The 26708-nt window shown below is 54.4% G+C and overlaps 11 protein-coding genes across 11 annotated transcripts; 10 read left to right on the forward strand and 1 right to left on the reverse strand.

The window, feature by feature from the left end:
- Nucleotides 1-273: 273 nt before the first annotated feature.
- Nucleotides 274-738, forward strand: PG997_001624 (uncharacterized protein; the record flags this gene model as incomplete). Its single annotated transcript, XM_066805939.1, has 1 exon — nt 274-738. The coding sequence occupies one exon, from the start codon at nt 274-276 to the stop codon at nt 736-738; it is 465 nt and encodes a 154-aa protein (XP_066675712.1).
- A 2522-nt stretch (nt 739-3260) lies between these two features.
- On the forward strand, nt 3261-3863 carry PG997_001625 (uncharacterized protein; the record flags this gene model as incomplete). Its single annotated transcript, XM_066805940.1, has 1 exon — nt 3261-3863. One exon carries the CDS (start codon nt 3261-3263, stop codon nt 3861-3863), a length of 603 nt encoding a protein of 200 aa, XP_066675713.1.
- Nucleotides 3864-4784: 921 nt separating this feature from the next.
- PG997_001626 (short chain dehydrogenase reductase) lies at nt 4785-5795 on the forward strand (the record flags this gene model as incomplete). Its single annotated transcript, XM_066805941.1, has 3 exons — nt 4785-4833; nt 4944-5493; nt 5606-5795. The coding sequence occupies 3 exons, from the start codon at nt 4785-4787 to the stop codon at nt 5793-5795; spliced, it is 789 nt and encodes a 262-aa protein (XP_066675714.1).
- A 528-nt stretch (nt 5796-6323) lies between these two features.
- On the forward strand, nt 6324-9176 carry PG997_001627 (cytochrome P450; the record flags this gene model as incomplete). Its single annotated transcript, XM_066805942.1, has 3 exons — nt 6324-6807; nt 7788-8112; nt 8171-9176. 3 exons carry the CDS (start codon nt 6324-6326, stop codon nt 9174-9176), a joined length of 1815 nt encoding a protein of 604 aa, XP_066675715.1.
- Nucleotides 9177-10728: 1552 nt separating this feature from the next.
- PG997_001628 (uncharacterized protein) lies at nt 10729-11769 on the forward strand (the record flags this gene model as incomplete). Its single annotated transcript, XM_066805943.1, has 1 exon — nt 10729-11769. One exon carries the CDS (start codon nt 10729-10731, stop codon nt 11767-11769), a length of 1041 nt encoding a protein of 346 aa, XP_066675716.1.
- A 1760-nt stretch (nt 11770-13529) lies between these two features.
- On the forward strand, nt 13530-15323 carry PG997_001629 (HET-domain-containing protein; the record flags this gene model as incomplete). The annotated part of the gene is made up of 3 exons (XM_066805944.1): nt 13530-14797; nt 14851-14965; nt 15228-15323. The coding sequence occupies 3 exons, from the start codon at nt 13530-13532 to the stop codon at nt 15321-15323; spliced, it is 1479 nt and encodes a 492-aa protein (XP_066675717.1).
- Nucleotides 15324-15588: 265 nt separating this feature from the next.
- PG997_001630 (uncharacterized protein) lies at nt 15589-16934 on the reverse strand (the record flags this gene model as incomplete). The annotated part of the gene is made up of 4 exons (XM_066805945.1): nt 15589-16167; nt 16229-16498; nt 16578-16623; nt 16690-16934. The coding sequence occupies 4 exons, from the start codon at nt 16932-16934 to the stop codon at nt 15589-15591; spliced, it is 1140 nt and encodes a 379-aa protein (XP_066675718.1).
- Nucleotides 16935-18273: 1339 nt separating this feature from the next.
- Nucleotides 18274-19770, forward strand: PG997_001631 (transferase family-domain-containing protein; the record flags this gene model as incomplete). The annotated part of the gene is made up of 1 exon (XM_066805946.1): nt 18274-19770. One exon carries the CDS (start codon nt 18274-18276, stop codon nt 19768-19770), a length of 1497 nt encoding a protein of 498 aa, XP_066675719.1.
- Nucleotides 19771-20088: 318 nt separating this feature from the next.
- On the forward strand, nt 20089-21711 carry PG997_001632 (aldehyde dehydrogenase; the record flags this gene model as incomplete). The annotated part of the gene is given in 4 exon segments (XM_066805947.1): nt 20089-20209; nt 20226-20599; nt 20711-21262; nt 21331-21711. The coding sequence occupies 4 exon segments, from the start codon at nt 20089-20091 to the stop codon at nt 21709-21711; spliced, it is 1428 nt and encodes a 475-aa protein (XP_066675720.1).
- Nucleotides 21712-23263: 1552 nt separating this feature from the next.
- On the forward strand, nt 23264-25231 carry PG997_001633 (uncharacterized protein; the record flags this gene model as incomplete). Its single annotated transcript, XM_066805948.1, has 7 exons — nt 23264-23768; nt 23819-23901; nt 23950-24162; nt 24215-24602; nt 24658-24682; nt 24749-25092; nt 25230-25231. Coding segments are annotated over 7 exons (1560 nt in total).
- Nucleotides 25232-25488: 257 nt separating this feature from the next.
- Nucleotides 25489-26685, forward strand: PG997_001634 (ankyrin repeat domain-containing protein 29; the record flags this gene model as incomplete). Its single annotated transcript, XM_066805949.1, has 1 exon — nt 25489-26685. The coding sequence occupies one exon, from the start codon at nt 25489-25491 to the stop codon at nt 26683-26685; it is 1197 nt and encodes a 398-aa protein (XP_066675722.1).
- Nucleotides 26686-26708: the final 23 nt, after the last annotated feature.

The following is a 26708-nucleotide window of genomic DNA, read 5'->3' on the forward strand; positions in this document are numbered from 1 at the left end:
CACCAGAAGACAGGTCGTATTGTCGTATCCAAGGTATAAGCATGCAGCATGCTGGGTGCTTTCACTTTCCAATGCAGTCCCAAACCCCGTGGTACATACAGCCCTTACACCGGAATTCCGAAGCTCACGCCGCATACCAGACTTGGAAGTTTGCCCCAGGCAAGGGCTAAAAGGCCAGTCAGTATTGGAGTGTACGACTTGGTGGTGAGGTTTCTACCTTCTGTGTTCAGTTCAAGCCAGGTAAACCCTACCTCACGGTGGCACAATATTGCCATGTCGCTCGCCCTCAACACCATCCAGTCAACTTTGTCACTTTTAGCACACGCGCTGGACAGAATCGACGACATCATGGGATACACATTCCAAGACGCCGTCAACGACCCGTCAGAGGGCAAAATCATCATTCTTTCGTTGGTTACGATCCCGCTATGTGTGGTTGCAACAACACTCCGTCTCTTTGCTCCCAAGCGCCCAGGAACTCACGGCTTCCGCTGGGATGACCTCTTTGCTGTTCTGGCCCTGGTCGGTTTTCTTGGCTACGCCATTTCCCCTTTGTTGGTATGTAGTTGTGTCTTCTTCTTCTATGGAAACAGAGCTGCCGCTGAGGTTGCATTCAACTCAGGCATCGCCGTCTCAGGCGACATGTCAGACGATGATCTGGCTATTCTTTCAGCAAAGGTACGTTTCAGTGCCCAAAAGACTTCAACAAAGATACTGAGTCCCAGCCTACGCAGCTAGCATATATCTGCACACCCTTTTTCTACATCAACCAACTCTTTGCCAGAGGAAGTCTGTTCGTCCTTGTAAGCATTCAGCTAGGCGACGGTAGGGTCTGAGGTAGCGGGGGTGCAAAGCCTTGGTTTCTACATCTATCTACCGGGTCATTCTCATGACATATATACAGGTCCTTGGTGTCTGAGCGCATACCAAATCATCCCTTCTGAACATGCGCTCACAGCATGGGGCACATTAGACCGTCCTGAACTTTGGTGTGCCTCCATCTCGTGTTGAACCATGCTATAGCGTGCTGCCACATCAGATCGGTTGCTTACAGTCCTCTATCATCGGATCTTCTGGAGTGACCGTGCCTTTGTCAAATGGATCTATACGCTAGCGTGCATTCATGTTTGCTGGTTCATCACCTTCTTTTTTATGGTGCTCTTTTGTGCAACCCGGTTTCGAAATGGTGGGACATCTCGGGAACCCAGCCTGGCTATTGTCTAGACGGCAACACCTTTCTGGTGGCCGAAGAGACCATCAACTCCTCCCTGGACTTCGCCACGATCGCGCTCACTATTGCTGTGGTCCATAAACTTCAGACCAAGAGTTACATCAAGACCAAACTTTCTCTGATCTTTCTGATAGGTGGCCTTTCTGGTGTCATAGGCTTCGTGAAGATTGGCATAGTCTACTCAGCAGCCAATACTAACGGCCGTAAGTCATGCATCCATCTCCTAACCTGTCTTGCAAGGACTAATAAAGATTTGGGCCAGAGGAAAATGATAGCAATGCGTTCTGGGACATTCTACAAATGGCGACGAGCATATTCTGTGCCTGCGCACCAATGGTAAAGACCATGCTTCCGCTAGCAGGCCTTTGGGTTCGCCTTAGATCGTCCATCGCATCGCATAGCAGCAGGAGCCGCAGCCAGGACCGACAATCTGGCTCAGGATTTCCGTCTCGCGACAGCGAGGTTTGGGGTTTGCTGCCAAAAGACCCCGCTTTTGGGGTGGTTCTCGAGGCAGGTACACCCCCGAGCTTGACGTGCAACCACTACAAGGGTTGCAAAGAGGGCACGGGAGATGAGGGCGATAGTCTATCAGGCTTGAGGTTAGGGGTAGCAAGGCACATATGTAGCTAACGTCCTAGTATTGAAGGCGCATTGGAAGAGGTACTTGATACTTTGGAATTAGAAGTAGGGACAAGTACATTACCTACTTGATAAATTACATGCAAGGAGAGCTCCTATTAATAGGTTGTTCAAAGACCAATTTCCAGCGCTACACGTGTTGATGCCGGGCCTTGAGGCGGCAAGGGGAGTGGCTCGAGGGGCAGCATTGCGATAGGGCCGAAACTAGGTCAGCATTGATCAAGGCATGGGACAGTGACTTCTGACTTGACCCAGAAGCACGAGAAGTATATCTTTAAAGATGATGGCGAGCTGTGCCGAGGTACTCATCTTGATAGATATACCTTGTAGTAAATGCGTGGTTTGTCGTGGGTGGCAGTGTATAATGGATATTGGTCTTGTGGCGGTGGAGTTCCCCTCGGAGTTGGATGTAGTAGGAGCCGGCCGCTATGGGAGTCTGGAAGGGGAGTCGTCGGGCAGCTCGGCGATCGGTCCGATACTAACGAGTGATGCTATGTCAGCGTTGACCAAGGTACGGTAAGAAGACAGGAGACTGATAGTGACTTGTGTATAACTTACTCCGCGGCGTGGAAAACGATATCTAAAGATATCTGCCTGTTGCACCGGGGTAAACATCTTGATAGAGATATCTTGCAGCGAATCTATGGTTTTGAGGAGAGCGATAGTTGGTATTGGTAATTACTGTTCGATCGGCGGGAGTGTGGGAGTGTATTGATGGTGATGATGTAGAGAAGAGGTAGACTCGCCGAGAAGGCGACAAGGTAACCCAACAGACATCAACATCGTGCCTGTCCATGGGATCAGTGCAAGAGAAGCGAGCCTCTTCTCCCTATTTTTCTATCTTGGAAGTCTACGAGTGCCTTCTGACATGGAACAATGAGGAATTGCTACATTACTACGTTCTTTCCTAAAAGCATAGGCAGGTAGGCATGTACAGGAATGGGTTGGAAGGTGCGCATGTGATCACTGGTACCTGCAGGCTGGAAGGTACCAGCTTTCCCTTCTTTCCAAACTAGATGAGAAGGAGAGACTGCGAATCACTAAACCTGGAAACTCAACGCTACTATTGCAGTTGCCTGATCATCAGTGCAACCCCAGATATCTACGACGACCTGCGGTTGAGTGGCCTATGGCCATAGCAACTACGACTGCCTTGCAAGTGCTTGATCCACAGGCCCGTTTAGTACATGACGGGGTACGCTGCACTCCCAACAGGTGGCACGTCGCGCGTGCTAGATCGCATCTCCGGAAGGCCATTGATGTCGCTGTATGTCGTATACAATAGCATCAGCCTAGCGCTGGGCTTGCATCTGCTATTCTAGACTTCGTTTGCTTCACTTTCATTCGAATACTTCCGCAATCGTCCCATATCTTACCGCTCTTGTTTCCCATGGCGAACACGGCCCACACCACCTCGCCAGGGCCGCCTTCCGACGGAGAATCCGTCAGATCCACACGCCCAAGGCTCGAAAGAGCAAATCTCTTCAACGACAAAGACCCTACAACAGACTCGGTGCAGTTCATACTTCATCCCTGGCCAGAGCGGCCGCGAGCGGAACAACCGTGGCTCGGCGAATTGGCCGTGAAAGCCGGGAACGTACCGCAACTGATGGAGGAAGGGTTCGCCATCGCCGCGGAGAACATCATACGGGAGCAAGGCTTTGTGGAAAGGACGGGTACATTTCAAGGCGTTACGGAGCAGATGAGGCAACGCTGGCCAGTTACCCGACATTTCGTCTTGCGAGACAGGTCGCAAGAGCCGCCGAGCTGGACGGCACACATGAGGTGCTTGTCGACCAATTTCAAAACTCTGTCCGACATACGACCCTGCGACCTCACCCACGGCAATGTAGCCAAGTGCATAGCCTGGTCTATCGGGAAACGAATGATCTATCACTTCGATCGAGCGACCACCCCGCGAGACGACATTGATTGCGTCTACGATGACTTGACGCTGCGGGGATTGTGGCCGTGGCCGAAGACGCTGGATTGAAAGGATGGAGGAGAGCGTTTAGGCGAGGTACTTTGATTGTCGACCACCCCTATTCTTAGATTATTAGGTATCGCCGAGGGGCAATTCCCCCTTGCGCTGAAGCGAGGTCTGTAGTACACCAATTAATTGACTGCTGTGCGACGGATCAATCTGCTCTACTTTCTGCCCCGCGATCGTACATTGCTGCAAACCAAACTGGCGCTCATATGCCCGTACTGTTAGGCAACTATCTTAGTCCAAACTCCGACCATCCTTTGCGCCTTCTTCGAATGATCCCCGGAAGCCCTGGTACTTCCCTCGGTCCATGCAGGGCTTTCGTCACCTCGGTGGCCACCGCGTAAGACGTTGGCACGGTCGCGTTCCAGCGGTAGTCCCCGTCCAAATGCAACATCTGGATGAGCGTGGTCTCTCACAGCCGCCACACTCCTACAATTCCATCGATGTCGTCGACCCCCACTGTTGGGCCTGACGACTCCGCACCTAGCTACCCCGGATTGCTCAACCGACCTCCGCGCATTCGAGCGGGGTCTACCCCAGGCGATCTACCCGCAGAACCCACAGATACGAACGCGTCTCCCCGCCCCATGCATTATTACACGGCGTTTTCGAATGACAGGCCCATGTTCTGAGGGTGCTTGCGCCAGAGACCCGCTGGAATTCAGGCTTCGTTGCCGTTACCATGTAGCCAAGTATGCGCGACGACGTAGTGCCATTGGCGCAAGGGGGTTTGATGCAAGAGAGGGGGATAACTGGAAATCACCAAACGCGATACCTAGAGGGGCGGTACTCCAACTTGGAGCTGGTACCGATCCCTCATATATGCCACGCTACTCTGTCGCGATACTTGTCTTGTCGACATGTCTTAAACCCTCTTCAGCATCGATCAGAAACATTAGGAACATCTTTCAGGTCCTAGCAGACATGGCGAACCTCCTCCGTGGAACCGCCCTCATCACGGGTGCAGCTTCCGGTGAGCGCGTACCCCTCATCACTCCCCACAGCAGGTTTTTGATGTTACGCCTCCGGGGCTCCGTGACTTATGACGAACGTCAACCCTCTCGCTTACTGGCCATACTCTAGGCATCGGCCACCACACAGCCCTCTCGTTCGCCAAATACGGCAAGAGCAAGCTGGCCCTGGCCGACATGAACCCGAGCGCCCTCACAAAGTCGGCCAAAGCGATCCGGGCGCAGTACCCATCCCTCCAGATCGTCGAGCTGACGATGGACGTCCGCCAGACGGACGAGGTGAAAGCCGGCTTCGCGGCCACCGTCGCCCAGTTCGGCCGCCTCGACGTCGCCGTCAACAACGCGGGGATCCGGGGCCCCGCGGCCCGGACGGACGAGACGGACGAAGCGGAATGGGCCGAGACCATCGACATCGACCTGGCCGGCGTCTGGCGCTGCCAGCGCGAGGCCCTGCGCGTCATGGTCGGGCAGGAGGACCTGGGCCCCCGCGAGGGACGGGGACGCATCATTAATACGGCGTCCATGCTGGGGCTGTCGGCGCCGCCGCGGGGGCTGGTGCATACGCCTTACACGGCGGCTAAGCATGGGGTCATGGGTCTGACCAAGGCCGATGCCGTCATCTACGGCGAGCAAGGGATTCGGATCAATGCCATCTGCCCGGGGTAAGTGACCTAGTGGCTTAATCAGGACGCTCCCCTACCCCTTTATCATCTTGATAAGCTTGATGGTTGACACTAATATCGTGAATGGTTCATTCCCGCTAATGTTTCCCAGCTGGACGGAAACCCCGCTCATTCGGGACCCCAAACTCCCCTTGTTGACGCGGGAAATTGAACGGGGCGCAATACCGCGCATCGCTCACGTCGATGAGGTTGCCGATGCCATGGTGTTCTTGGCTTCGCCTCTGAGCAGCTTCATGCAGGGCGCATCGCTGCTCGTGGATGGTGGCTTTACATTGACGTGATGTTGCTTAGGTAGCTAGGCGTGCGGATTACAAGTAGTAGGGATAAATCGGGTTATCGTGGTGGCTATAGCTATATGTATTTAGGAGTCAACGTGGATATCCAGAAGAAGTGTTACAGCCAACTGTCCCTTGCGAGTCTATTACACCCTCGGAATTGATTCGCTAAGCGTGGGATGCTGAAGGCCCCTAAAGAACCGGGGTTCAGGTGCCCGCGGTCTAGATTTAGTGGGTCCCCAGCTTCTCCGACCCCCGGCACCTCTGACCTCCAATCGAACACTGTAGCTATGCATCAGTCCTGCATGAGCGGTAGCCCTCCAGCCGATATCCTGTGTCTCATTTGCGACAACTTGATCGGCGACCGCCAGACGTTCGCCCAAGCGCGTGTCACGCGCATGGTGCATCTTTTCCCTGCCCTTCCTACTTCAGCATGTCAACTTCAGCTAGCACAGCCTCGGTCGGCTTCCTGAGCACGAGCACACCGGGCCCGAAACCCTTTCGGCCCAGCGGCCTCCGGCGATGCTAGTGGCCATGACTGACTATTCGGACGAGTACCGCCCGCGCGACCTAATCCCTCTCCAGCGCACCTTCCTCCGTCTCATGGTGGACCGCCCAGAGCTGGCCACGCACGTCAAGAGTTTCATATGGACTCTTATGTGGCGGGGATTTGGTGAACAGGACCTGTCCGAGATTGACATGCGCACCTGTGAAGTACTCGGGCAGAACGTGGCCTGTCTGGACCCCGCTTCTCTGCGTCAGATTGGCGACCAGCCCTACCTATTCCGCGTACTATCCGCGGAGGCGTCCCCCCATCCCGCGCGTGTCGACCTACGCGGGTTCAGCATCTTCGAAAACGGGGCCGCGGGACTGCCCCCTCCTCCGAGGTTCGAGGCAACGCGGGACCGCTTTCGCACCTGCCCCTTTTTGGCCGATTGGGGTTCAATGAATGCGGCCAACGTCGACTGTCGTGCGCGGGGTCATAATCGCGCAGGACAACTGCCGGATATATGGATGGGTGTGGTCGGGAGCCACTGTTCTCCTCTCTTTACTCAACCTCCAGCCAAGCAAAGTGTGTGATGGTGATATATCGCTGCATGCCAGCCTGCTTTTAAGTATACATGCTCCAGCCTGGGCCGACATCTGCCGTGTTTGCCTTTTAATACATCATCTTGCAGGAGTGTCTGACAGGAGTGCACCATGCCATATGCGAGCCTCTTGTTTATCTGCTGGGTTTCCCCTTATGATTTGAAGAAAAAGCAAATGAGTGCACACACTTGACCAAGTCAAATGCTGCTGTAATTCGTTGGACGGGAAGCGTTGCGACCCAACGCTGCCGCGTGATTAGCGAGTCGGTCGAAGTGGGTGTAGGACGTCGAATTATCCGGTGGATGATTCAGCACACTGCATGCTGCTGCAACCCGGCAAACACGGCCAGCGCATAATATGCCGCTGATACCTCCAGATCAGCAACCAGTGACATAAAGATTGCATAAAGAGGACGCGCAACGCTCGACAGGCCTCGGTCCCGAGGTTTCAACGTCTCGCTGGATTTGAATATTAGTTTGCGTATCTGCAGCCCTGGCAGCTGGTCTATGAGACTAATACGGATCGCAAACTATCAAAACTGTTTCAACACCAGCAAGCTTTAACCCGATGGCACTGCATATCCAATCTCTTCTACCGGACTCCGGGTCCGGGTCCGTCGGGGAGTCGCCGCGTTGCTTGTTCTCGCCGCCATCGCAGCGACGGCCTGGCGGGTGGTCTACAGCCTTTACTTCCACCCCCTCAAGGACTTCCCGGGACCGTGGTACACGGCCTGCACATCGCTGCCTCTCGGTATAGCCGGCCTGTCTCGATCGGAGCCCGCGTGGCTTTGCTGGCTTGTCGAAAAGTACGGAAGTAAGTGAGAATGCTCATCATTTTTATGGTCTGATCCCCGCACGCTGTGTAAGTTAGAAGGGGCTCGGTGATAACAAACAACGCAACGAACTCCAGAAGACGGATCCCCCGTGCGCATCACGCCCGACCTGCTGCTCTTCCACAAGGCCTGCCAGCTCCGCGACATCTACTGGGACGCGGCGTGCAACACCAAAGGCAGCATCTACCAACACGAAGCCATTGGGCCCCAGTCCCTCTTCACGACAACTGGCGCCGACGACCACCGGAAGCTGCGCAAGGCGGTCGGGGGTTCCTTTTGGTCTGTGGGAACCTTGAAGAAGACGTGGGAGGCCAAGATCGACGATCTCATCCTGAACTGGGTCCGCAATCGAAAGCGCCCTTCGGAGAACGGCAAAACCATCATTTTGAGCAACAAGACTTCGTACGTTCTATTCCCCAAGCTCCGGCGGCCCTTAGTGACAGGTTGACGCATGCAACAGTGAGTTCGCCGCCGATGTCATGACCATGGTTCTCTTCACCAAGCCCTGGGGATTCGTCCAGAACGACCGCGACGAGCGCGGCATGCTCCACGCCTGGCGCGTCGGCACCAGCCTCTTCGGCCTGGCCGTGCGCTGGCGCTTCATGCGCGAGGTGATCCTGAGCTCCAAACTGAAGGACTACATACTCCCCAAGATGTCGGACGAATGGGGCAACGGATGGCTCATGGCGCAAGGGGCGCGCGAGATCTCGGACCGCCACACCAAACTGCAGAAAAAGGGGAAGGGGGAAAGCGTGCCGTCTTTCAATGATGTGCTGCAGACCGCTATCGATGCGCGCATCGATGACGAGCCCTTGAACGATACGCAGAGGCTCGCGCACATGACTCTCCTCATCCAGGCTGGCGCCGATACCACAGGAACCGGGCTCGGCGCGACGCTGCGGCTCATTCTGACGCACCCCAAAGTGCTCGCCAAGGTCCGGGAAGAGATAGCAACCGCCGACGCCAAGGGCCTCCTAAGCAACCCTGTGGTCCAGTACGACGAGACGAAGCGCCACCTCCCCTACCTCAGCGCCTGCATCCGCGAGTCCCTGCGCCTGCACCCGCCGATCCCGAACCTCTTTTCGCGCCTCGTCCCGCCCTCCGGGGACGGCAAGACGATCGACGGGTTCCCCATCCCGCCCGGCACGCAGATGCTCAGCCACGCCGTCGTGGTGCAGCGGGACGCGGACGCGTTCGGACCGGAGCCGACGGACGAGTTCCGGCCGGAGCGCTGGCTCGAGAGCGAGGAGCGGTCGGCGCGCATGGAGGGGTACATGTACACTTTCGGGATGGGGCCGCGCGTGTGTCTGGGCAAGGAGCTGGCGCTCATGGAGATGCATAAGCTCGTACCGGAGGTGCTGCGGCGGTTCGGGGTCGAGGTGCTGGAGGAGGGGCGGTATTGCGCTTGTGGGGGGATTGCGTATTTGCAGCCGGGGTTGATGGTTAGATTGACTGCGCGAGAGTAGGGTATACCATTTCCGAACAATGGTTGGGGAAGAACACGGTGACGTAATGAAACACGCTGCAGATTGTTGTCGAAATAGTGGTCTTCTCTGGTGACTGTGGTGGTCGTTTTCAGGGGCTTGCGACTACGGTACCCTTATAGCTACTTATCGGAACGAACTTGGGAATTTCTTCTTAATCCCCACGGAGAAATACTTTCAAGGTCCATCGGTGATAATGGACTGTCGGTATTGTCGGTGATTTTCACCGATCTTAGATGGTCGGCCCCCAAGTCACATGGACGGGCTGTGTGACGCTCGAAAAGGGAAGAGGGAAAAAGTGCCTAGCCTCCCCTCCTACATAATCGACGAAGACCTTTCCGGGATTTCTTAAATGGCCGTTGTGCAGGCAGCAGTCAACCCGCAGAATCTTCCCCGCGCCAATGTCCAAACCGACAGCAAGCCCAACCTGTTTTGCTGGTTAACGTGTCGCCTGCAGCGTGTCAGTACATTTCCTACGAACAGTCTATATACTGGCACTTATTTACCCAAAGCCATTTTCCCTCTTTGGATATCTCACCGTTTGTCACCAGATGAAGTACAATGGAAGCTCTGAAAGGCCCGGGCCTGTCCTGGGACGGTGTGCTATGCCAATGTTGCCGGGACTATTTCGATACCCAGTTGAAGGAACCCCAAGACTCGCCATCCGAAGGGGACTCATGGCATAATTGGTCCGGTTTACAGCGATGTGCGGGCCTTTCATGTCGCCTCTGTTGTATTGTGCTTGCTGAAAGTAGCAATCTGTCACGTCAAGACGACACCGGGACACAAGTCCTTGATGCGGAGGGCGATGGCTTGCCACGAGTCGAACCTCTGAGGAATAGCGTCCGGATGCTAGTTTGCTGGCGGAACGATGAACTAATCCTATACCTCCCCAATGGTGGGTTTTCTAGGATTTCATGCTCTAAGCTCCCAGGTATCACATTTTTGCTTCTTTCCCTGGCCCCTCCTATTTTATTTCGCGTCCACTTTTGTGTTCCTTTTTTTTATCCCATTTGGATACGCTTCAAATAGATACTAACAGACCGGTTATATATGTATAAGATAAAAATCAGATGATGAAAATTATTCCGTTCTCAAGCCGGTGTACTTGCTCAGATGAGACGTTCGGGAAGATCCAAGCCTGGCTGACCAACTGCCGCACAACGCACACGAGCTGCCTGAAGTGGCAGACGATCACAAATTCCCCGATGGTCTTCCTACCAGGTTGATTCGCATAAAGTCTATGTCTGGGACATCAATTCCCGATATCCAGCTAGTACGCGGGTTGGACCTGGATAGTAACAGTTTGCTATATGCTACACTGAGTCACTGCTGGGGTCCTAATGGTGTGGCATTGAAGCTGTTGCTCAGCAACATCGAGACTTTCATGCTCCAGATACCTTGGGACCTACTTCCCTTGACCTTTCAGGAAGCCATACTCGCCGCTGCCAGGCTTGATATCGAATACATATGGATCGACGCGCTTTGCATCATATAGGACAGTACAACAGACTGGACCGTTGAAGCTTCAAGAATGATGGCAGTCTACGCAAACGGCTACATCAACATCTCTGCCGATTCCGCTGGAGACGGGAATGGCGGGCTGTTCAGACAACGAGATCCAGCCATGTTCCAATCATTTCTCGTGCCAAGTGATCGTACGGGCAGCAACGGCTCCTACAACTGTCACCTCAGTAATTGGGACAAGTATGTGGAAAGCGCCCCGTTAAAAGCCAGGTCTTGGGTTACCCAAGAGCGCTTCATGTCGCCTCGTGTTGTTCATTTCAGCAATGACCAGGTGCATTGGGAATGCGTGGAGCTCATGACATCTGAAAGTGTCAATTCGTCTTTCCATATCGGGCCAGAGTTCATATGGACCCCTGAGAAATCTTTCCACGCTTTTATCCAGGAGCCTAATAGTGACACCAAGATCGAAAGTCTGTATACGATATGGTACCGGTTGGTAGAATCATACACCACAGGCCAGTTGACCTTCATCTCGGACAGGCCTGTCGCCATTGCCGGACTGGCGCGCACTTTCGCTCATCTCCTCCAACTGGAACAAAAGGACTACATATGTGGTCTTTGGCGGCCATACCTGGTCCTGGAGATGATGTGGTACACGTTCACGTCTACCGACCGACCCAATCCCGATATTCCCTCTTGGTCCTGGTTGTCTGTCAATGGCGACGTTTGGTTCAAAACGCCCCAAGTTGCAACAAAGTATCAACCAGTGGCGGAAGTGATGGATGTACGCATAACCGCCTCGCTAGGCGATCCATATGGCTCAATAGTATCCGGCCCCCTCAAGATCCGGGCCCCAATATGCCGAGCGAAGATCCGGCGAGTACCCGATCCTCATGCCCGGCTTGACGACGGGCCAAAGTGGGAGTATACCTTCGTGCTCGGCCAGGAGGAAATAGGAGAGGGACATTCATTCATGCTAAATCTAGACGAGTGTTCGTCGGAGTTCATGGAGAAAGTCCTCTCTCAGGACGTGTACCTTTTACTCGGTCAAGGGAGCATATTACCCTATCCCGAAACACCGGACTTACCCGGGTCCAAGCAGTCGTAAGTGGAAAGGCCCTATTGCAAAGAGGATACACGGATACTGACGTGCGTAATAAGGTCCGAGGGAAATTGTCGAGAACAAGTATACTTTCGCGACTTGTGTCATTATGGTTGCTTGGTCCTCACACCGTCAGGGCAAGCGAAACTTTCCGCCGAGCGGGATACGTCGGATGTGAAGCAGTTTACGACCTTACGAGAATATTTGACGAACGCAACAATGACGAGGGTGATTGGTGTTCTATCCTAGATAGGCACTTTAGAAGCTCCGAGGTCCCGGAACATCTGTATGAGTCGGTGGACGATAGGTTCATGTATACTGTCAGCCTGGTGTAAATCGACCACATAGACTGCACCTGCGGAATAGAGATTCATAGGCTGATGCAGAATTGGTCTGTTTTGACCATCGTTCATATGCAACCGAAGCTCCCAGACTGGTGGTCGGAATTGTTGTTACTGTTGTATCGGTTAACGTCAGGGTGCCGCGAAGGCGGCAAACCTCCAGCATGCTGAGGGGCATCAGGACGTGCCGGGCTGATGCCATGCTAACTATCTAATCGGACTCTGGTTCCAGGTCCACAAACAACACACATTGCCACTCGGTATACTCGCAGTATTGTGACCAGTCTTTGGTGGATCATCACACCTGTCCAACTTAGGGTAGCATTCCTTCACATTGTGTGCCTGATGATCGGAGTTGCGCCACCGGAAGTGGTTGCATTTGGCAACGAGATTAAAGAAGCCATATGTTGTCGGGAACTAGCATGATCACCTTCTCCTAATCATGGTGGGACTCAGCTTGCTTTTCCTGGGCACTGTTAGGCAGCAACGATCTGCTCGTAGCTTTGCACGCCACCAAATGCCATCCGGGTTTTAGTGCGAGGTGCGCTTTCGTATTCGATCCAATCAGCGTCCAAGTTCGGCATATGCACTGAACGTAATTACAAGGTCATCATTCTACCCTCCTTCCTTTTTCTTCTCCCACGTCTCAAGGAAGAGGCAGCCCGATTCCTCCCCGTCCGCGAGACACTTGCACATCCACCCATTACAGAAACATCATTGGCAGCCTTTGACCGCGGCTTCCAATGATCACCAGTTTCGGTGCTTTTTCAGTCTGTTTATTCCAAAATATCGCCTCTCGATCTGGCATTCGGCAAGAACGATAATCACCCGAATAGAACCAGTTATTACACAGTCATCCACACGATACCAATTTTTCAATGCATTTATGCGACACCTGCCACGACCTCTGGCGCCAAGTTCTACAAACGGCGCATGACTGGATCAATCCAGAATTGGATCTAAAGCTGAGTTGCAGTTGGCGGAATGACCGGGATTGCCGTTTGTGTGACTACATATACCACCATATTGTGAAAGGCTCCATACATGAGAAGACGATTCTGGGAAGCGAGCCGGTGAAAGTCAGGTTTGATCTGGAGAGAGATACGACCGGAAAGGTATGCTTGGCTACATGTTGGATAAGAGTTGACATTTGGGAAGGGTGGTTGAAAACCATACCAACCGAAATATCCCTTTGGGTTGACAAAGGTATTTCTCTCAAACCTTTAGTATATAGGTTTTGAAATCGGATCAACTGCTTACGATTCCTAGAAACCGATGCGGCTCGTTTCTTCAGCACCGCCCCGCCATTGAGGTCAGATGGTGCTGCGGAGGCAACAAGCCTCTATAGTACATGGTTGAGCACATGCCGCTCTGAGCACGATCTGTGCAAGCAAACCATATGCTGGGACCAGGTCGACGAGGAACATGGTCCCGAATTACCTACTCGTGTTGTCGACCTGGGCCACCCGACGGCTCAGAACCTGGTCCTTTTGGAAAGCAAAGGGTTGCGGGGAGAATACTGCGCACTCAGCTACTGCTGGGGCCCACCACATACACAAACGTTTCTTACCACCAAAGAAACGGCTTGAAGATCGTCTCCGCGAGATCAGTTTTGACGACTTACCACGAACCTTTCAGGATGCGGTACAAATAACCCGTGAACTGGGTATGAGGTATCTTTGGATTGACGGCCTTTGCATCGTTCAAGGGGACAAACATGACTGGGCGTCCGAGGCTGAGCGCATGGGTGCCGTCTACGAAAACGCATCGCTGGTCATCGCGGCATCTGGTTCGGCAAGTGCACAGAAAGGCTGCTTCATTACTGGAACCCGAGACCTGTGCTCAATTAACCTTCCCTATTACACGGAGGATGGCCAAAGTGAAGGCTACGTTCATGCATGCGCCCATATTCCTGGGAATAGATGGTTCCCAGGTGAAGGGCCACTTCAAAATAGAGGGTGGGCTCTACAAGAAGCCTATTTTGCCAGGAGGGCTATTCACTTCATGCCCGGAGGCCCAAGTTGGAGTTGCAGAGAGCTGGACCTGGACGAAAGAAATCGCAAGGGCAAGCCCTTTTTCCACAAAGATTGGGAGAATGTGGTAGAGAACTATTCAGAAAGGCGGCTTACGTACGAATCTGACCGCCTCATGGCTATACAGGCATACGCCAATGAGTTGCAGAAAAAGACAGGAAACATATATAACCGAGGAATTTTCTTATCTCGGCTTCCCGAACAGCTTCTATGGACGAATGGAAATATGTCCGACGCCGAAGACCTCGCGGAGGATCTCGTCGGGTTGCCGTCTTGGACTTGGGCATCAAAAGGTGGCCTCAAGGTGTTTTTGGCCGATCGTATCTCCGAGTGCGTATCTCCTCTGGCACCTGTCGTCGCTCATGACAAATTCCGGATTGATGGCTCTGGTTCCTTGTTGGTCGAGGACTGCGCGGTCTTATGCCATACCTCTGGGGGTCGAGCTGGCGGAATAAACGAACCGCTAGACACCCAACTCTGTCCAATCAAGGAAATGGTTGGGATGGCGGTGAATTACAAGGGGTGTGTACCGTTCTATCTTACGGAGCCTTCTGATTCTGAATACCCGCGACTACGAGGAGTAGCGTATTTCGATGAAGATTACAAGGGCACAGTTCATAGTCTCCCTTTAACGACAGCTGCCGGCCGCAATCACTCACGGTATGTTCATGGTACAGCTCCCTGAAGACCTGCAGCCTGCTTAACTTACTCAGTACGAGATATATGTCATCGAACGACGTCGAATCTGACACAGAGTCGAGTTCATCGTCCACGTGTTCCAGTACGTCACCCGAATCACAGCACGATGGTCCAGATTATACAAGTTATGTAAGTCCTTAGGCCTATAACTAATCTCCGTCTACTGTTTGTCTCACATTCGATGTCCAGCATCGCTTCGTTGGTCTTCTACTGGTCAAACTCTCTCCACACGAAGAGATCTACCGGCGGGTGGGGATAGGGTTTTTTCAAGCGCTGGAAAACGAACCTGAGACATGGCCACGGAAAACCGTTCGTATTGTCTAGTGGCGTACGCCATAAGATGTTACTTTATCTCGTAGGCATGTGGTTTTAGCTGCCTACCATCTTATAGATGAGCCTTTTGGTATATGTTGTTATGGACCGGCGAAGTCTGTCCGTGTGGCTGGCCTTCCCCGCGCCCCTTCCCTCTTTCCGCGCAGGTATATGACTCTGGGCATAATTCTTGTCTGTCTCCTTATCATCGCCGCTCGTTCCTTAGCATATTCCCCTTCCTAATACGAAATAGAGTCGGGGAGCCTGTTAGGGGTACGCGTTAGCAATGATTGACTTTGACATCAAGTCTTAGATTCATAGCATAGCTAGCTGAGTCTGGCGTATTGCGTGCCACGTTACACGATTATCACACATAATCTCCGAGTCTCGATATGAGATTCATGGCTGCTGGATTGATATTTAGCTGGTTGTTTATGTTCTCAAAACGCCATCCCTTGGTGATACTCAGTCAGCTTCTCTTCGCTCTCAGTCCGCCTCGGACCATCGTTGTCGGACCGGGACTCAAGCACACTGTTCAACGCCTGGACCTTCTTCTTCCTCGACGACTTAGCCCCAATCGTCTCCAGCTCCTGCGCCCCATCCTCACCGCCACCACTTCCCCGGTGACGGTGCCCAACACCACCACCACCACTCTCGCCGCTCCCGCCATAGCCCCGCGACTGCCGCTCCCTCCGCGCCCGGAAATACTTGTAAAACCCCGCGGTCCCCGGCATGTTGGCCGTAATGACGGCGGCGGCGAACTCGACCGACGTGACGATGGTGACGGAGCCGAAGACGTAGGTGGTGTCGGCCGTGTTGCTGAGCTGCCACAGCACGATGAAGCGCAGCAGCGAGACGGTGATGGCGCCGCCGCCCATGGTGAAGATGGCGATGAGACCGAGGCGGCGCTTGAGGGAAACCTGGAGGTGCCAGAGGGGACGATGGGCAGGGTGTAGATTATGAGGTCCATGGTGACGTTCTGGTGGGCGGGTATCGCAGGTTATGTCAGCATCGGGAAGCTAGGCGGTTGGGATTACCGATCTGAGGGGACACTAGAAGAGCAATCGAGGGTCTACTTACGGCAACGGATGGGAGGTAGTACGACAGACTCGAGTCAATGCACCGGCGGTTCGGGTACAGTTCGGGGTGGAAGTAGGCGTCGATGGGTATGCACTGTAGGCCGTAGAAGATCCAGGTCCCGACGGTTTGGAAGCAGACAAGGCCCATCACGACGTAGACGGCATGTTGGAATCGGTTCGTCGTGGTGAGGGTTCGGAGGTAGAAACAGAGGAACGACATCTTGATAAGGAACTGGAGAAATAGGTAGTAGAACTCCTCGGCGAACAGATACTGAAGTCGTGAGAAGCATCATGGTCAGTCTTATCCTTCCAGATCTACATGCCAGAGATGGGAATCAACGGGGACGTACAACATTGATTAGCTCCACGTTCTCGGCCGGGACAACTCCCTGATGCCTAAGTCACTGGTTAGTAATCTTCGGAACAGCTCACACCAGCTGCACTCCTAAGGTAGTTACTTACAAGCCACCTCCAAGGATGGTCCACATCCACGCGATGTACTGCTGGCCAATCCAGACGGGCAGGACCGCGAGCATGAACCAGTCGTCGGCCCCGAACGACTTTGCGATATAACGTCGAGTGTAGAGACGAATCAAAATGGAGCTGAGACACAGGATGGCGAACGGTATGGTGACGATCCACACGATGGGCTGCATGTTCTCCAGAACCACCGGCCCCTCGGGATCAGGTACCGTCGCCGCGGCCATTGTGAACAAATGATGACCGCTACTTAGAAACCAATAAAGGTCGCCATCGGCAAGAAAGAAACAGAAAAGTCCAGACTGAAGGCTGGGCGGCCAGAAGAAGACAGAACTTCATTGGGGCCACGAAACTGGTGGCTGGGTTCTGGTCATGTAAGTATGTCGGGAGAACTGCCGGAGGAACCGTGGTTGCAGCAAGTCTGCAACAAAGCTTATTCCTCTTTAGGAGCCAGACCGATTGCCGGTCCTTCGATCAGGGGGCAACGCGGTCGAGGTTGCATCCCGCGGTATTACAGGCGGCATTGCCCTGTCTGGGATGGTTCCAAGGAAACCCAACCCTCCAGACCGGGGGTGGATCAGCGGACAGCTAACCTTCTCCTGATTACATACCTACAAAGCTTAGGTCGATGCTTATAGAAATGATTTGCATGGAGGTGTTAGCCCAGACAGAGGACTGAGCCCCGGAGATTGCGGCGGCATATCTCTATTCTCTCTCCGAAGTCAAGCCCATTGCTGGTTTTGACCACCGACAGAATGTGTCAGGTCTCGGAAAAGGACCAACGAAACACGCGATCTGAGCACAGAGCGATGGAGTCAGGGATGCCTGGAGGGAGTGCCGCCCCGATGGTTCTACCGAGAAGTTCCTCCGCGCTCTCGGTTATTTTGAGGGCATGAAGCGGGAATCACGCGAGCGGACAATGCGGAGTGGAGGTTCTGGAGAAGAAGCGGATATGAAATGTGGATGATCAGCGATTTGGCAGGCTCTGTAGGGCTGCGCCGCACCTTTTCAGGGGCCATGGACCCGTCTACATAATCGCTCCTTGATCCAAGCTTCTGTCTTTTCGACTTTGATCACCCACTCATGCAGAAAAGTCCCTAAAATACACCGCGCAGCTGACTTGTGCCGCCAAAGCCCCTACGCTATTCCACGTACTGTAACTACTTGAAATAAAGCCGTAAAAAAACATAAAAAATATCTATATTGAATCCGCGTTCGAAATATGCAACTTAGACTTTTTTAATCTTTATAGTGCTGCGTTCCTAGAATAAAGGTAGGTCAAAACCTACGACTCCTAAGCGGCAACTTGGAGCTGTGCGGTGTGGTTTTGGGGTGGCTTATGCTAGCGAAATGATTACCAAGAACAGCCATCGATCATCCGAGAAGCGGGGATTATAGCTCACATAAGACTTCCCCATCCACCATATTTGGTTGCCTGATAATAAGAAGGATGCGAAGGATGAACGAGAACGATTTCCAGTCAGCTTTCTGATCCTTCCCCTGGTCGCCTTTCCTACTTTGTTAGAAGACTGTCTCCCCTGATACTGACAGAGGGAATCCAGCACCATGGAAGCCAAAGAGATCCGCGTCCGCCCACTCGGGGAGAGTTCCGGCGCCGACAGCTTCGAGCTTTCGGACATGGACCATACCATGCCCAAGATCTACGTCCAGATCGCCGAGATATTCGAGCTGGCGCCGGACGCAAACCGCGACGCTATCGTGAAAAGCTTGGCCGAGGGGTTGGCGTTCGCGCTGGGACAATATCCCGTGCTCGCGGGGGTGCTGCGCATGGACGCGTCCAACGGGCGGATGTGGGTCACCAAGAAGCAGGATTCGACGGTGGGCCTCTTCGTCAGAGATGCCTCGGCACCGGGCGACCTGCCATCGTTCGACTACCTCGAAGCCAACGACTTCCCCATACAGCTGATCGACGGCCACAAGGTCCTCCCCAAGATCGTGACCGAGAAGCAGCTCTTCTCGCCCCTCGGCGACAACGCCGACGACGACGCCACCGTCATCTCCACCTTCCAGATCACCTTCATCGCCGGCGGTTTGATTCTGGCCGCCGCCATCCACCACAACTGCTCCGACGGCCCCGGTTGCAACGGCTTCCTGACCACATGGGCCGAGAACTCCGCCGCGGCCGCCCAGGGCGAGCCCTTCAAGCCCATCGACCTGGCCAACGCCAACCGCGGCCAGCTGAGCGCCCCCAAGCCGAGCCCCGCGCGCTGGAAGGAGCTCGACGGCAAGTTCCCCATCCTCAAGAACCTCGGCGCGCCGCCGCCGGCGCCGCCGGCCGACTTCGTCATGCCCAACCTCAAGGTCCGGATGTGGCACGTCCCGCGGAGCCGCGCCGCGGAGCTCAAGGCGGCGTGCGCGCCGGCTGATAAGGATAAGTGGGTGTCGACGTATGACTGCATCATGGCCTTGTTCTGGAAGACCATCACGCGCGCCAAGCTGCCCCTCCTAAAACCGGCGATGAGCAAGGAGGTGATCATGGCGCACGCGGTCAACACGCGGAACATGCTGGAGCCGCCGCTGCCGGACCGGTTCCTCGGCAACGCGGTGGCGCTGCCGCGCGTGTCTGTCGGTTCCATCGAGGAACTAGTGCGGGCTGAGGCTGAGGGCGAGAACGAGAGCAGCAACCTGCCGCAGCTGGCCGCCGCGGTCCGCGAGTCCATCCGGACCATCACGCCGCAGTACGCTGCGGAGCTGCCCGAGTGGGTCGCGGGGCTCGAGGACCGCCGCTACATCGCCATCGCCATGGACTCGTTTCTAGGCATGGACCTCGCGGGGACGAGCTGGCAGGCCATGACGCCGTACGAGCAGCACGACTTCGGGTTCGGCCTTCCAAAGGCGATGCGGTGGCCGCATCCGCAGTTCGAGGGGTACGTGTTCGTGCTGCCGTCGCGCGCGGCGGTGAAGAAGAACACGAACAGCGGTGGTGGTGATAACGACGAAGGGCTGGAGATTTGTGTTTGTTTGGAGGAGAGCTGCCACGACCGGCTGTTGCAGGACCCCGAGCTGCTCAGATTTGCTCGGCCTCGGGGGTTGAATGCTTAAAGGGGGAAGCTGCTGGAGTAGACAGCGCTGCGGAACTACAACTCCGCATGTACTCTGCGGGAAAGTGGCGCAGCGACTCTGTAGTCAAAGACTGTAGTAGTGTAGGATCACCAACAGGTTGCATTCGGCTATTTTCCGCCATACCCCACCCACGCAAGGAGCCCCTCGGCCTCAGAGGTGAAGCCGCATTCCATCTCCTCTCACCACGTATCGTTCCACTTGACATCTCGATCGCGCGAGTCGACTCTTACACGGCAATCTCTACACATCGCTCAGCCTTCTCACCTCTCTACTAACCCCGCGCCTGTTGGAACTACCATGGCTGCTACTAGCAAGACTAACTCCTCGGTCGAGGCGAGGCCCTCAGTAAACGAGCCGCAGCAGCTCTTCGTCGGGGGGCTCATGCAGCAACAGCTCCGACGGTTTGACCTTTCCCGTCGTCAATCCCATGACAGGCGACATCCTGTACGACTGCTCCTCCGCTACCATCGAGGATTGCTCCCGTGCCATCGACGCGGCCTCGGCGACCTTCGAGACATGGTCCCGTAGCAGCCCCTCGTCGCGACGACTGATCTTCCTCAAGGCCGCCGACATCATCGAGAAATACTTGCATCAAGACGCGCCCGCTATTCTCTCCTCGGAGGTATCCGCGACGAAGGGCTGGATCATGGTGAACATGATGGCCACCGCGGGGACCTTCCGCGAGGTCGCCGGCATGGCGACGCAGATAAAGGGGGAAGTTGTCCCCTCCGAGCGGCCCGGGACGACGATCCTCGTTGAACGCGAGCCCATGGGCGTCGTGTTTGCCATAAGTCCGTGGAACGCACCGGTATGTCTTGTCTCCCTCCCCGTTGCCAAACCGAACCCTTCCCCGGCAGACCAAAGTACTCCCCGAGCCTGTCGCACTCGGGCCAAGTGACTCGGACTAACCACCCCGAAGGTAGCCCTAACCGCGCGCGCGATCTGCATGCCGCTGATCTGCGGCAACACCGTCCTCCTCAAACCCTCGGAGTTCTCGCCCAAGAGCCAGAACCTCGTGGTCCGGGCCCTGCACGAAGCCGGGCTCCCCGCCGGCTGCCTCAACTACCTCCCCGTCTCGCCGGAGCGGACGCCGGCGGTGACCGAGTACGTCATCAAGCACCCCGCGGTCCGCCACGTCAACTTCACGGGCAGCGACCGCGTGGGCAAGATCATCGCGGGGCTGGCGGCGTCTTGCCTCAAGCCCTGCGTGCTGGAGCTGGGCGGCAAGGCGCCGCTGATCATCTTGGAGGACGCCGACTTGGCCGACGCGGTCGAGGCCGTCGCGTTTGGCGCACTGGCTAACGCGGGACAGGTTTGCATGGCTACGGAGCGCGTGCTCGTCCACGCCTCGGTCGCGGAGGAGTTCAAACGGGCTCTAGTCCAGCGTTTCCAGCAGGTCAAAGTCGGCGACCACACCCAAGACAATTCCGTGTCCGTCTCGGGGATGTTCACCCCCATCCACGCGCAGCGGGTAAAGGCCATGCTCGAAACCGCGTGCTCCGCCGGCGCCGAACTCCTAGCCGGTGACATGTCGCTCAGGGGCCAGCAAGGGACCATCATGGCCCCCACATCCTCGACGGCGTCACGCCGGACATGGAGATCTTCCGTCGCGAGAGCTTCGGCCCGCTCGTGTGCCTGACCGAGTTCCGCGGGGACGACGAGGAGGCCGTCCGGCTCGCCAACGACAGCGAGTACAGCCTGTCGGGCGCCGTCTTCTCGCGCGACGTGATGCGCGCGCTCGCCGTGGCGCGGCGGGTGCGGACGGGGGCGTGCCACGTCAATGGCGCGACCATCTTCTCGGATCCCGCGGTGCCGAATGGGGGATGGGGGGTAGTTCCGGGTACGGCCGGTTCGGCGGGATCGCGGGGGTGGAGGAGTTTACCCAGAGGAAAATTATTACGTTGGCCAAGGGCGGGATGAAGTATCCGTTTTGATCGGTGTCAGTAACTTCGAAGCTTTGTCCGAGGCGGAATCTCAAGGCCGTTTTGTTCCGAATGGTCCCCGAGTCCTACTCCGGAGTTGTCCTGGGCAATGATCCTGTCGCATCAGGGACCGCGGTGAGCCCCGGCCATCTTCTAGCAGTAGTGTAGGGAGTTCCTACTGAGAAAAGCGATGTTTCGCATCTTCTTTAGATACAACCAGGTGCAGTGGTGTTTGTGCTTTCGAATCGAGTATTTTGATGTTTACAGGACCCGTTTGACTTTGCAGCACAAGTCACCCCCTTTTCGGTACAGTCGGACATAGGGAAGAGTTCAAGGGTTGAAAAGATTCAACTCTCGGAACATCCCTGAACTAGTTCAAGTCCGGGGAAAGTAAAATTGAAAAATTTCCAATATTTTCATCGGTTTTCTCTCCGGTATCTATTCCAGCCCCTCTTCTTGGAGTTGGGTCCGTGATTCGTGCCGAGTATATGGATGCCTCTCGCTCCGAGTCCAATTCGTTATGAGATGCGCCGTCGGGACCTGAGTGAATACCTCGCAGGCCGTCATGATCTAGGGAGCTCCAGACCGCCAGCCTGCAGTGGCCCATTGTCAGCGACTTCGGCTGTAGTTCTGACTCTGCGCGTCAAGGCTAGATGAACCTCCTGGAGCTTCTCATGGTAGCGATGTCCCGGGCTCAGGCAGATCGTGGTCGAATTCCCGCGTAAACCAGTAGCGCGAGTTGCGGTCGATGCAGACGCGCTAGAACGAGATACTCGGGGTCATCCGGCGCGCGACGCTGTACCGTAAGAGAACATTGCATTAGGTCAGCAGCGAGGCGCTGATCGGGAGCGGAAGGAATCAGGCTCGGCACATGTATTAGCTACCAAATTCACCTCGAGAGGCTGGAGCTTATGGTGGCACAGCTCTACGAGAAGGGGAAGGGCCAAGTGCATTATGTTCACCGTTGGCGAGCTCGGCGTCTAGTCTCTGGAAGTAAGACAGAATGGGGCGGATAAATTGGTGGATAAAGTCTTGGGCCTTATTCGCTCCAGCTGTGGCGGTACGACAGGTGAGATGATGGGTCGTGCAACTGTACATGAGTGGGGTAGGTTTGTTGTCTTCAAGGCACCCAGCCTGTGCCTGTGATATGGTTCGCCGGACACCAGTGAAGCAGGGGCTCACTGATGCTCGCGGTCACCAGCTTGTCCAAGCCACTCGGTTCGCATCCGTTGATGTATGCAGACTCCCGTTCAGTAGATGCTTGCCTTCGGGTTCGAGATACTAGCCTCATACATGTAGAGGCAGAACCCACTTGGAACCGGAAGCGCTCAAATCAATAATATGGCCAAGATGCAGAATCGTAACCATACGAAATCCTCTGCAGGGTGAGGGGTAATAAAATGCGACTCCGAGGTGATTGGTGAACCGGGAGCGGTCGATAAGAGGTATGTGAGACAAACCTGGCAGGCATCTACGCTTGAGCTCCCCTTGGACCACACCAACTCTCATCTCTAGGTGACACTTGTCTTGCCATTCCGATTGCGAAAGCAATGGGTTTCTTCAAGAGGCTTCAGTTAAAGCTCAAGCGCAATGCGATCACCAAGACTCGTCCTATCTCAGGTCCGGATGTCTCGAGTTCGACAGCGCCGCCCCCACCTCATGCATCACTGCCTCGGCTGCATGAAGGCCCCCGCAGCCCAGTTGATACAGTTCCGGAACAGCCGGAGAGAACCTCGGTCTCGCAGACGAGAAGTGCAAGTCCAGTGAGGTCAAAGCAGTTGAGCATCTCCACTGTATGGGACGAAGCATGGGATGAGTTAGTCAAGGACGCCGAGACCGCCCCCTTGGTTCGGCGTTTTGAAGCCTTGTTACTAAAGTCAGTTGAAGGTGTCGTCCATGCAGGTGAAACTCTGCCAAATGGGAAGCATGAACAGTTGCGATTTTTAATTCGACGTCAAACAGAGACGATCGAGAAAAACGAATGGAAGCTAAGCTTTCAGGGGTACGACTTCAAGGTCAAAAACTTCATCAAGCCGGTTGTCGCAATCACCCAATGTGAGTACAGCGCTTCGCTCAACATACTGTAGAAACCTAACATGATAAAGCTATCAGATACTTTATTGGGGACGCGGTTGAAGCGAGTCCGCCAGCATCGCTGGCTTGGGCAGGTATATGCCTGCTTCTTCCTGTATGCTTCCCAGTCTGTGTGATCACTGCCCACACTGACCAGCTCTAGCTCGTGACCAACCCTGGTGAAGGAGAGGAATCCCGAGTCAAAGGGCTTGAAAACTTGTCGAATATTCTCAGGCAATGCAGACTGCGCGAGCATTTCTACCAACGACGGTACGAGTCTGAAATGGGCAAGGCGAGGCGTCAGGGACTGGAGCAGGCACATACCCTATATCGAGATGCTCTTCGGATGCTGTACATCAAGATATTGGAGTTCGAGGTTACCTGCTTTTTTATTCCTCACCGGGGAAACATATAAGAGAGTCGCGAAGGACGTGGTCAAATGGGACAAGTGGGATAGTCTCATGGAAGCCGTCAACGTACAACAAATTAGCATTGTCCAGATCGAGGACACCTGGCGCGACGTTGTGCTACAAGAAGAGTGGGAATCAAACCAGAAAGAGCATCGACAAAAGGTTTCTGCCTTGAACGCCATCCCTTCGGAGCTGTCTCGCATGAAAGGTTTAATCAAAGAACAGCAGGACGATGCGCAAAGGAAGGGGCTCCAGCGCTGGCTAGCAGAGGTAGCAGACCCGTCGACCAATTATGTGGTAGCTCGCGACAAGCATACCAAGTCCACAGGTGAATGGATCTTGGTGGATGAGAGATTTCACCGTTGGATGTCTGCGCATAATTCGTTCTTGTGGCTTCATGGTAAAGGTATGTGGCTTGAAAACTCCGGATCTCTATCAGAGCATACTAACCCGTATCACAGCTGGTTCGGGAAAATCGTTTCTCAGGTACGTGCAGGAGCCGAATATCTGTGGTGGATGCCAAATTAATCAGGACTAAGATAATCACAACAGTACCACCGTGATAAAACACCTGAAACCGGAGGAACGTTCAGATGTCATCGACGAAGTTTACGACACCATGGCATTTTTCTACTTTGACTTTAGGGATCCCTCTAAACAAACAAGAAACAACATGCTACGATCCCTCATTGCCCAAATCAGCCAGGGCAGGCCAGACTTTCCAGGACCACTGCGTCGCTTGTCCAGATTCCCGAATACCAACCAAAGTCCTTCGACCGAAGAGCTACAGACAGCCTTCCTCTCATCGATTCGAGGCTTCGCTAATATTTACATCATACTGGATGCGCTGGACGAGTGTCCTCAGACTGGAGATGAGCGTGACCTGTTGATGCAATGTATACAAGACATTCGAGGTTGGGGGTTCCCCAACTGCATCTCCTGGTGACAAGCCGACGTGAGCATGATATTGCATTGTATCTTTCGACCCGCGGGGATCGTGAAAATGAAGGTCACGCGTCAGACTTCTCAGCAGAACTCAGTCTCGAAGCTTGCGCAACGGAGATGGGGCGCGACATCAAAACCTACATCAATACTCAACTTAGCAGCAAGCCCAAGTTTGGACATTGGAAACCCGACTTGAAGCGCAGAGTTCGCCTGGCCTTGATTGAAAAAGCACAAGGAATGTATGAAACCCATTGCTAATACGAACCTCCCCTCAAAAGCCATTGCTAATCATGAGATTTAGGTTCCAATACGTCGCAATGCAACTGGAGGTCCTTCGGAGTACAAAAATGAGCTTAATTGAAAGGGCATTGGAAGAGCTGCCGGGTGATATCAACCGGGTCTATGAACGGGCACTTCAGCGAAGTCCTGATCTGGACGTCACCATGCGTGCGCTCACGTGGCTTGCTTTCTCTAAGCGGAGGTTGGAAATAGAGGAGTTCGCGTTCTTGGCGCGGCTGAAGCCGGTTTATCGTACTGGTACTTCAGACGACTGCCTTGAGATCAAGAGTCTATACGACGAGAATCTCGATATTGCAGCCCCGGAGGACATACTCCGCTGGCTCCCTGGTCTGGTGACGGTCCATCATGACGACGAATCTGGCAACAGCCTCAAATCGCCTGCGGCATCAACAACTGATATGTGGTCAACAAACGTCCACCAATATGTACGCTTGTGCCACTTCTCTCTGCTTGAGTTCCTGACGTCCGAGCATGAAATCAGCAAACCTTGGCATATCGAGCCTTCCGAAGCACAATTATATATCGTGCAGTCAAGGGTTGCATCTTTCATCTATCTGGTCGATGCTACGTTCTTTTCAGTACACAGTCCGGACGATAATCGGAGCATAGATGCAGATTACACTCTGGTTCGGTTTGGTTCAAACCGCATGCTAGACACCCTCAGGGGTCTAGCAAACGTCCCAGAGCAAACCTACACAAGTACTTTATCCAGCTTGGCCCGGAAGCTCTTCAAGCCGGACTCGCAATACCTCAGCGAGCTTCAGGATCGTCTTATAGGCTATAGTGCTTGGCACCAGCCTCAGAAGTCAAGAAAGCCCTTGCAAATGTTGTATCAACGTCGGCTGAAGTCACTCATACCTCTAGTCGTTCACCTCATGCCTGAAGTGGTGGATCTGGTTGATGAGACTATGTCTGATACGGCCCTCAACCTGGCGGCGTGCGATGGTGACGAAATGCTGGTCAAACTTTTGCTTGAAGTCAAAGCAAACCAACCCATCAACAAGAAGCCTGATACATCGGCTTTGAGGTCATGCTTTTATCGGGGCTATCACTTGGGTACCGACAGTTCGAGACTTAGCTGCGCTCGAATTTTGATCGATGCTAGCAGTCCTGATGCTGTGAAGCGTTTTGTCGAGAACTCCAGTGACGGATCCAACCCTCTTGGCTGGCTGACAGAGCTTGAGTGGGATCCGGAACAGTCTCCGCAGATTGCCAACACCATGATAGAGCAGGGGCTGACATGACTTCGGCGCTTGCAACTGCCACT

The sequence above is a fragment of the Apiospora hydei genome (genome assembly GCF_038363865.1).
Source record: "Apiospora hydei strain CBS 114990 chromosome Unknown utg000002l_segment0_segment0, whole genome shotgun sequence".
NCBI lineage: Eukaryota > Fungi > Ascomycota > Sordariomycetes > Amphisphaeriales > Apiosporaceae > Apiospora > Apiospora hydei.